This window comes from Petromyzon marinus (genome assembly GCF_048934315.1).
Source record: "Petromyzon marinus isolate PM22_M1 ecotype Great Lakes invasive population chromosome 78 unlocalized genomic scaffold, UKy_Petmar_22M1.pri1.0 chr78_unloc.1, whole genome shotgun sequence".
NCBI classification, from domain to species: domain Eukaryota; kingdom Metazoa; phylum Chordata; class Hyperoartia; order Petromyzontiformes; family Petromyzontidae; genus Petromyzon; species Petromyzon marinus.
In genome coordinates, this window is record NW_027422625.1 from 398,570 (window position 1) to 409,546 (window position 10,977).

The window sequence follows — 10,977 nt, forward strand, 5'->3', positions numbered from 1 at the left end:
TTGAAGCCAGACAGCCGAAATTGTGTGCTCGGAGTTTTGGGTTAACATTCATTTTGAAGATACGAGGGCTTCCAGGCACGTTTATGACCATTAGCCCTCTCATTGTATGCCATAACAGCCCGTGTGATGAATTTGGGACACTTTTTCACTATATCATGAATATATAGACGTGTAAGTCATGTGTTACTGTGTGTATGCATTCCTCTGTGCATCGATACTGACGTGTAGATTGTGTGGATATTTTTTTTCTGTCTGCAGCTGACGCTTCCTCTGCAGAATTGGTCTGATGGAGCAAAGGCACTCGGCGCAGCTCGGTGCAAAAAGGCATCAATGCGACCGTTGTGCATACAGCACGGATCGTACTGAACATTTGACACAGCACCAGAGAACTCACACGGGAGAGAAACCCTTCAAGTGCAGTGTGTGTGGGAAGGCGTTTGCCCAATCATCTACTCTTAAAAAACACCAGAGAACTCACACGGGAGATAAACCCTTCAAGTGCAGTGTGTGTGGGCAGGCGTTTACACAGTCATCTAATCTTGTAGCACACCGGAGAACACACACGGGAGATAAACCCTTCAAGTGCAGTGTGTGTGGGAAGGCGTTTGCACATTCATCTAATCTTGTAGCACACCAGAGAACACACACGGGAGAGAAACCCTTCAAGTGCAGCGTGTGTGGGAAGGCGTTTGCACAATCATTTGCTCTTAAAAAACACCAGAGAACACACACGGGAGAGAAACCCTTCTTGTGCAGTGTGTGTGGGAAGACATTTGCACAGTCATATACTCTTGTAACACACCAGAGAATACACACGGGAGAGAAACCCTTCAAGTGCAGTATGTGTGGGAAGGCGTTTGCACATTCATCTGCTCTTGTAAGACACCAGAGAACACACACGGTAGAGAAACAATTCTAGATTTAAAGCTTTCGTGACTGCTAGGATCCATACTCTTTGGTTCTATTGGGTAAAGTCACGTAGGTGAAAATAAAATAACAAAAAATCACGACGTTTCGGCCACAACACAAGCGGCCTTCATCAGGTGAAGGGACGAGACTGTCTGGAGGACAGCGCTGGAGTGGAAGAAGCCACACTTAGATCACGACCTTTAAGCTGTGTGAGAAGAAAAAGACCAGGCGCCTTGACAAAGGAATTAGCATATAATTTAGCATTGAAATGGCTCATTGAAATAGCTAAGTTAAAGTATACACATCCGCAGAGGTACCCCTTGACAAAGGAATTAGCGCTGGAGTGGAAGAAGCCACGCTTAGATCACGACCTTTAAGCTGTGTGAGAAGAAAAAGACCAAGCGCATTGACAAAGGAATTAGCATCGAATTTAGCATTAACTTTAACACAGATATTTCTGTGACAAGTTACAAGCTAATCACTCAGCTATTTCAATGCTAAATTCGATGCTAATTCCTTTGTCAAAGGGTACCTCTGCGGATGTGTATACTTTAACTTAGCTATTTCAATGAGCCATTTCAACGCTAAATTATATGCTAATTCCTTTGTCAAGGCGCTTGGTCTTTTCCTTCACACACAGCTTAAAGGTCGTGATCTAAGCGTGGCTTCTTCCACTCCAGTGCTGTCCTCCAGACAGTCTCGTCCCTTCACCTGATGAAGGCCGCTTGTGTTGTGGCCGAAACGTCGTGATTTTTGTTATTTTATTTTCACCTACGTGACTTTACCCAATAGAACCAAAGAGTAAGATAGAGAAACATTTCAGGTGCACTCCGTGCAGGATGGTGTTTGCACTTTCATCAAATCTTCATGTACACCAGAGAACACACACAGCAGATAAACCCTTCAAGTGCAGTGTGTGTGGGAAGGCATTTACATTTTCATCTGCTCTGATAACACACCAGAGAACACACACGGGAGAGAAACCCTTCAAGTGCAGTGTGTGTGGGAAGGCGTTTGCAAAGTCACCAAATCTTCATGTACACCAGAGAGCTCACAAACATCGGAAGATCCACAAGGAGTGGAGTCTGAAATCATCTTGTGAAAGTCAAAGTGCCGCAATGAGCCCATCATGAAACAAGAACCGGAAGAAAATCCCAGCCTGGACACTTTTAAAGGTATCGAGGTAAAATATGTGGAGGTGAAGGTGAAATGTGAAGAAGTGATGGTGAAGAGCGAAGAAGTGAAGGTGAAATGTGAAGAAGTGATGGTGAAGAGCGAAGAAGTGAAGGTCAAATGTGAAGATGAAAATTCTACTCCAAAATCGGACCTTCACATTGATGGAGGCAACGTGAAGCAGGAGGAGAATTCTCACTGTGAGGCAGAGCGAGGCAACTCCCAGCAGTTCGTGGAAGTGGAGGTGTGGGTGGACTTCCTCCGAGACAATACAAAGTCAAATGGAGACCCGGTAGATGTGTAAGCCAGAGACGATGTCGCTCCAATAGATGTACCTTTGTCACAGGCCTTTAATGACAAGAATGTGAAGTTGAACACTCAATTCCTAGAATCAACCTGCAGCGTAACAGTGGCCAGTCTTTGTGGACCTGTGGGTTGGGTAGATCTCTAACCAGGAGCGAATGCCAATAAGCTCCCAAGCGTTGACTATGTTATCATAATTGCATTTATATGGTGCTTGCTTTATCGCCTCTGGCAATTCGGAGTTTTGCGTCGTATCTCGTCTCAAACACTCGAAGAGCATCCCCAAGTAGCAGCTGCCCCTGTGTGGCACAAGGTGGTGGCCCTGCACCGGCCTGCATGTGGACAAGAGCCTGTCAGTAGGGGGTGATTGTTGATGTGGCATCTCAGTTGTGGAGTTTGTAGGTAATGTTTAGAATTTGGTACATTTTGACCCAGATGCCAGCAGGCAATGGTCTACTCGTTTTGAATGACACAATAGAATGTTGTATATACATTGTTAAGCATACGGTGTGTATGTTTTAAAATAGCTTCTTGTTAGTACGATGTAACCTGATGCAGTATATTTCAGTGCAGTATTTCAATTTTGTTAATATTCCTGTCAATAATTTAGAATGAATACTTGTCTGATTGTGTGCGTACATGTAACATTTTGCCTATGAGGGTCAAACATTGAATAAGTGATGCTTGGACAAAGTGTGTGTTTTGGAAGTAACCTGTACAGATAACTCGGGTGAGACTCATTGTTCTTGTGATACAGGTCAAAGGGTGTTTTTGTGTTTTCAGGAAGCATCTCCCTCTGGAGCAACTCATTGTTTTTTTTAAATAGGCAGCACACTCGGATCATTTATCAGTTACAAGGCATACCACTCAAAAGTTACACATAGAGGAGATACATTCTCTACAACACGAATTATAATTTTGTATTACGTGTTGACGTAGGTTTTGTCGAATTAGCACGAGAAATGGTCCTTGCTGATTAACGTCTGGATGTTCACAACCGAGGGTTGGAGCAAGCCTGACCGCCTGCGGCGCCCCTCACAACCGTTTACGGCCTTGGGCCAGGAAAGTCACAAAAAGAATTGCACACGAACGACGCCTCCACGCAAGCTCCCGATGCTCCGTTTTGAAGTTTGAAAATGAAACAACTTTGTACTGTATTATTTTTTTGAATTAGATAATTGTATTTCTTCATTAAAAGCTAATTCATTGAAAACGATATTTCGTGTGAATTTCCTCTCGTCGTTAAGTAGGTGGCCTTGCCGGGGGTTCGGTTCGATGCGGACTTTCACCTGGTTGGGATCGCGGGATCGAGATGACGCGACACAGAGCTGGCCGTGCGACGAGACCGCCGTCTGCAGATCGAACGTCTGTCCCTGCGCCTCCGTCATTAATGCAGGGGGCGCATTGGTTTGCAACGCCTCCTGCATGAAAACTCTCTGCATGTGGAGTGGGATCCAGAGGGAAATCAACGCGACCACGGGGAGAGAGAGAGAGAGACACGCAAACTCCAAATATACAGCAAGCGTCAGGGTCGGGTTCGTACCCACGACTTCCTGTAAGCCAGGAGAGGTAGTTAACATCTCACCACATGGAGAGAGAGACACGCAGCCTCAGCGATGTTGATTGATCTTTAATTACTTGGTTGAGTAAGGAAGCATTAATACTGAGTGGATGAAGGTGGCCAGGCATGCGTCTGGACACACCACCAACTGTTTACCATGCCAGTGTGTGACAGTGTGAAGTTTCCATTTTCAGTAAAGTCTATTAACTGTATTGAGCACGGAGGTTGTATCAAAACAGTTTATTTTAGTTTTCCTCTGGAACTCTTTGTAAGAATGGAGTCAGGAAGTTATCACAGCACACGTGCAGCTGAAGTCGGAACTGTTCATCCCAGCATTCAAGGACATCTGTGCCTGGCTTCACACCTCTAAGTTGTGATTGAACATTCATTTATGCACTTCTGCATAACACATAGTATTATTTTCCACACCCTTTGCTATGTCACCTGAATTTAGCTTTTATACATATTCCTTTTGAAGCCAGACAGCCGAAATTGTGTTCTCGGAGTTTTGGGTTAACATTCATTTTGAAGATACGAGGGCTTCCAGGCACGTTTATGACCATGAGCCCTCTCGTGTGCCATAACAGCCCGTGTGATGAATTTGGGACACTTTTTCACTATATCATGAATATATAGACGTGTAAGTCATGTGTTACTGTGTGTATGCATTCCTCTGTGCATCGATACTGACGTGTAGATTGTGTGGATATTTTGTTTCTGTCTGCAGCTGACGCTTCCTCTGTTGCTTCCTCTGCAGAATTGGTCTGATGGAGCAAAGGCACTCGGCGCAGCTCGGTGCAAAAAGGCATCAATGCGACCGTTGTGCATACAGCACTGATCGTACTGGACATTTGACACGGCACAAGAGACTCACACAGGAGAGAAACCCTTCAAGTTCAGTGTGTGTGGGAAGGCGTTTGCACAATCATGTACTCTTAAAAAACACCAGAGAACACACATGGGAGAGAAACCCTTCTTGTGCTGTGTGTGTGGGAAGGTGTTTACACATTCATCTACTCTTGTAACACACCAGAGAACACACATGGGAGAGAAACCCTTCTTGTGCAGTGTGTGTGGGAAGGCGTTTGCACGTTCATCTACTCTTGTAGAACACCAGAGAACACACACGGGAGAGAAACCCTTCAAGTGCAGTGTGTGTGGGAAGGCGTTTACACATTCATTTACTCTTGTAACACACCAGAGAACACACATGGGAGAGAAACCCTTCTTGTGCAGTGTGTGTGGGAAGGCGTTTGCACGTTCATCTACTCTTAAAAAAACACCAGAGAACACACACGGGAGAGAAACCCTTCAAGTGCAGTGTGTGTGGGAAGGTGTTTGAACAGTCATCTACTCTTAAAAAACACCAGAGAACACACACGGGAGAAAAACCCTTCAAGTGCAGTGTGTGTGGAAAGGCATTTGCACATTCATCAAATCTTCATGTACACCAGAGATCTCAAAAGCAGCAGAAGATCCACAAGGAGTGGAGTCTAAAATCATCTTGTGAAAGTCAAAGTGCCGCAATGAGCCCATCCCTCATGAAACAAGAACCGGAAGAAAATCCCAGCCTGGACACTTTTAAAGGGATCGAGGTGAAACATGAAGAGGTGAAGGTGAAATGTGAAAAAGTAACGATGAAGAGCGAATTAGTGAAGGTGAAATGTGAAGAAGTGATGGTGAAGAGCGAAGAAGTGAAGGTAAAATATGAAGATGAAAATTCAACTCCAAAATCGGACCTTCACATCGATGGAGGCAACGTGAAGCAGGAGGAGAATTCTGACTGTGAGGCAGAGCGAGGCAACTCCCAGCAGTTTGTGGAAGTGGAAGTGTGGGTGGACTTCCTGCGAGACAATACAAAATCAAATGGAGACCGGGTAGATGTGTAAGCTTGAGACGATGTCACTGCAATAGATGCACCTTTGTCACAGGCCTTTAATGACAAGAATGTGAAGTTGAACACTCAATTCCTATGTGCAACCTGCAGCGTAACAGTGGCCAGTCTTTGTGGACCTGTGGGTTGTGTAGATCTCTAACCAGGAGCGAATGCCAATAAGCTCCCAAGCGTTGACTATGTTATCATAATTGCATTTATATGGTGCTTGCTTTATCGCCTCTGGCAATTCGGAGTTTTGCGTCGTATCTCGTCTCAAACACTCGAAGAGCATCCCCAAGTAGCAGCTGCCCCTGTGTGGCACAAGGTGGTGGCCCTGCACCGGCGTGCATGTGGACAAGAGCCTGTCAGTAGGGGGTGATGGTTGATGTGGCATCTCAGTTGTGGAGTTTGTAGGTAATGTTTAGAATTTGCTCAATTTTGACCCAGATGCCAGCATGCAATGGCCTACTCGTTTTGAATGACACAATAATATGTTGTACATACACTGTTAAGCAGACGGTGTGTATTTTTTCAAATATCGTCTTGTTAATACGATGTAATCTGATGCAGTATATTTCAGTGCAGTAATATAATTTAGTTAAATTGATCGTCAATAATTTATAATGAATACTTGTCTGATTGTGTGCGTACATGAAACATTTTGTCTATAAGGGTCAAACATTGAATAAGTGATGTTAGGACAAAGTGTGTTTTGGAAGTAACCTGTACAGATAACTCGGGTGAGACTCATTGTTCTTTTGATACAGGTCAAAGGGTATTTTTGTGTTTTCAGGAAGCATTTCCCTCTGGAGCAACTCATTGTCTTGGAAATAGGGAGCACACTCGGATCATTAATCAGTTACAAGGCATACCACTCAAAAGTTACACGTAGAGGAGTTACATTCTCTACAACACGAATTCTAAGTCAGTATTATGTGTTGACGTAGATTTTGTCTAACTAGCTCTAGAAATGCTCCTAGCTGATTAACGTCTGGATGTTCGAAACTATCGGTTGAAGCAGCCCGGCTGCTTTTGAGACGCTGTGCACCAATAAGAGTCCACAGGTGGCTTGCACTGGATCAATGATGCACTCCCAGAAGGCTGTGCTAGTTATAGTTTGTGTAAAACATTCCTTTGTTTCGTGGAGAGATCGATAAATGAAAGATGTCGTGTCTGCTGATCTGCTTCACAGCAAGGAAGTAATTTAAGAGACTACATTTGAAATGCATTTTTGGTACAGATTTGTCTTCGGTTACAAGGCAGAGCACATCTAGTAGATACATTCTCCACAACAACACTCGTGAGAATTTTGCATGACGTCTTATATGTTGGTGAACTAGAACAAGAAATGGTCCTTGCTGATTAACGTCTGGATGTTCACAACCAAGGCTTGAAGCAAGCCTGACCACCTGCGGCGCCCTACACGACCATTTACGGCCTTGGGCCAGGAAAGTCACGAAAATAATTGCACACGAAAGACTCCTCCACGCAAGCACCCGATGCTCCGTTTTGAAGTTTAAAAATGAAACAACTTTGAATTGTATTATGTTTTGAATTGGATAATTGTATTTCTTCATTAAAAGCTTATTCATTTAAAACGATATTTCGTGTGAATTTTCTCTCATCGTTAAGTAGATGGCCTTGCCGGGGGATTCGGTTCGATGCCGACTTTCACCAGGTTGGGATCGCGGGATCGAGATGAGGCGACACAGAGCTGGCCGTGCGAGAAGGCCGCCGTCTGCAGATCGATTCCAACGCGATGGAATGACTGTCCCTGCGCCTCCGTGCGTAGGTTTGCAGCGCCCCCTGCATTAAAACGACGGAACGTGCAGCGTTAGTCACAAAGTTGTGCGTAAGCGCCATAACAAGGCGCTGTAAGCTGACCTGCCACCACGTTCACGGGTCAACAGGGGGCAGCCGAGAGAGAGAGCGAGGTGCGTAGGGGTCGACCAAAGGTTAAACCCCCGGTCCCCCCCCCGTGACCAGAGACTTACACCCCTGACCCCCCACCCATCCCTAAGGCCCCTTAAGATAAGACCTTCCAGAAGGTTCTAGGAGAGGGGGGTGGGGGTCACGAGTGGAGGGGTGACCCCGACCTGGGGTTAAAAGCCCGGCCCTCTGGACGGGCCGGGCAGTGTTCACCAACTCAAGCCTGAAGACATCCGAAGACCTGAAGACTGGACCAGCACCCGGGGACCCTCAACCAAGACGCTAGCCAGAGCCGGGTTATAGCGAACCAGAGGTGAGCTCCCGTACCCTGGCTGGGACGGGTCGTCCAGTCTTCCCCTAACGCCGGGCTAAGGGACCCGTGGGTAGCAGAGCCCGGAGTGTGCAGGCTGCGATAGAAGGGAGGCTGTCACTCCCGGAGGCTATCGGGTGGAAGGGGCCATACCCCTTCGTGTTACAGTAGTGTGTAGAGCCGAGTTCGAAAGAGTCGTTATAATAAACGCGTTGCCTCAACCCCATGTCTCCGTATGATTAGTTAAGGACACAACACTTGTATAAAAGAGAATAGCCAGTGGGTTTTCAAAGTACCTTCGTATTACAGAAATCAATTTCGCGTGAACCCACCGCATTAAAACGATGCTCAGCTGAGCGGGGCGAGCCAGGGGGGGGGGGGGGGGTCACCTTATCTTTGTCACGTGCCGTAGCTCACGTGACTTCTGACGCGACAATGTCTGGATGTATTCGCCTGAGGACGACCGCTCGTGTTGCGATCGAAACGTCGCGATTTATTTTTTTATTATTTTATTTTTTCTACCTGCGTGACTTTACCGAAAGAACCAAAGAGTACGAAAGACGTCTTGTTTGCTGATCTTGTTCATACATCGATATCCCTCATTGCTTATGTAGAGGTGTTAACTACGCGCTGTTGCGTAACCTGCGTTGCCACCAGGGCGGTGCAGCATTACCCCTGGGTACAACGGTTGGGGTCAGTCGAGGTGAAACGGATCGTGGCCAGGGTTTGGTGCGAACCAATCAGACGGTTCCACGTGGGAATGTATGATTGGTTCTACCTGGCCACGAAGGGGTATAAGACGGGTGACCCAACGGACCTCGTGGAGTTCTCTCCCTGCACGAAGACAGAAGACTGGGCTGAAGCCTAGCTAGGACCCTGGACCAGCCTTTCAGCCCTTCTAAGGGCTAAGGTTTGGCATACCCAGTGGTCAGGACCCACCGGGCCAGCGGTGGGTCAGATAGCCTCCCCTAGGTCCTAGCCGGAGGACTAGGATAGCGGTAGACGTGTGAGTCCCGCCAGGTCCGGAGGCTGTACCTCCCTAGGGTATCGGGTGAGGGGACCGAATATCCCTCTGTGTGTGTTAAGCGTTGTATAAGGAAATAATACAATAAACAGAGTGTGCCTCCATAAGAAGTCTGCTCGTCCTTACAACACTACAACTGGAGTCAGAAGTGGTTGGAAATGGAAACCAGAAGTTCAGCCCATGCGCGGAGCCAGAACGAAGAAAACGCTGTCTCACCTGCATGCACCCCCAGCTCCGCTGAAAACGCTGCCGCGTTGACGGCCGCCCAGCCACCGGTTGAGCAGCCGGTTGCTCCCCCTGCCATGGGGGACGGACTCAGGGCAGCACACGGCCGTCTCGCTCAACTCCTACACGCCGCGGCCTCCATTCTCGAAGAGATCAACTTGGAGGTTGCGGGCAGGCCGAGTCAACCGCCGGCAGACGTTCCCGCCACCGGCCAGGGCAGACATTTTGATTTTCCCGCCGGGGAACCACGTGATTCCGCCGGAAGCGGAAGCCAGGGGCATCCTGGGAACGCGGGGGGCCCATCACAACCCGCAACGTCATCAGCACGCGACGCTGCGAATTCCAGTTTCTCAGCAGACGCCGCGTCATCACTGTACCGACACGGTACAGTAGACTCTATCGGCCGGGAAATCGCCGATCTCCGGCTCGAGACGGTACAAGCTGAGGGGGAGACGACGTCCGCCCTCCAACAATGCCTGCCCATCTTCCGAGAATTCACATCTGAAGGAGGCGACTGGGCGGCGTTCCAGCGTCGCTTCCTGAGCCACCAGGAGATGGTGGGCTGGTCGGACGCACAGGCGCTCCGAGCACTACCGGCCACTTTGGATGACGACGCTCTCGCCTCGCTCCTCACCATCCCCAGGCAACAAAGGGCGACTCTTCAATCGGCCCTTCGACGGATGTCCGACGTGTACGGGCCTCCATCTGACGTCCGCAGCCGATTTTACGACAGGCGACGCCGCCCTAAAGAGTCTCCGTTGGCATTCCGGACCGCTCTACTGGCGATGGCAAGAGCGGGTTACCCTCGCATGGACGACGAGGCCATCGATGCCATCGTTCTCCAGAAGATGCTGGAGCTGGCGCGCGAGCTGCGCATCGTCATCCAAGCGGTGGACGACGACGGTATGTGCTCGCTACGAGCCGCTCGGTGCATCCACGCACATCTGCTGCTCCACACGGAATCGACCATCGCCGCCTCGGCTTCGACGTCGGAGCCTGCCAGCAGGGATGCCGAGTTCTCCCCCGACCGGGCCTTCATGGCGACCAGGTCAACAGGCCGGCGATCGTCCGACCACGCTGGTCGCCGCAACGACCAGCAGCGGGGACGGCCTGCTCCACGCGGCGACGTGACGTGCTTCAACTGTGGCCGACGAGGCCACATCTCCTCTGACTGCCGTGCGCCTCGACGACGCCCCTCCGCATCCCGGGGCCAGGACTACAGGACGTCCACGGCATCGCGGCAAAACCAGGCAAGTCGCGACGCCTCTCACGCTCGGCCCTCATTCACACCATACACACTGCAACGCACCATAAGTAGGGCTCGCGATTCGGCGTGTGATGGGGGGTATTCTGGCGTTTGTTCGCGGCCACTCGGACCTGGGCAGTGGTCTGAGTTGGCCCATAGGGTAGTCGCGGCGACGGCAGGTTCGTCCGTGGTTGTAGGATCAATCGAGGGTGTGGAATTTCGCGTGTTGGTCGATACTGGTGCGTCGGCTACGATCATTTCGGATCTGATTTACAATATACTGCCCGTACGATGCCGCCCCTTGGAACGGGTTTCTATCCCGTGTTTCGCCGCTAATGGCAGTTCACTTGGCATTATTGGGCAAATTCGGGCGCAAATTTCGATTGGAGACATTAAATTGGCAGGGCCTATTTTGGTCTCT

At 48.9% G+C, this 10,977-nt stretch overlaps 1 protein-coding gene across 1 annotated transcript; it reads left to right on the top strand.

The window, feature by feature from the left end:
• The first annotated feature begins 279 nt into the window (after positions 1 to 279).
• LOC142908263 (uncharacterized) lies at positions 280 to 3,598 on the top strand. The gene has a single exon (XM_076058741.1). It carries the CDS (start codon positions 287 to 289, stop codon positions 917 to 919), a length of 633 nt encoding a protein of 210 aa, XP_075914856.1. The 5' UTR covers positions 280 to 286; the 3' UTR covers positions 920 to 3,598.
• Positions 3,599 to 10,977: the final 7,379 nt, after the last annotated feature.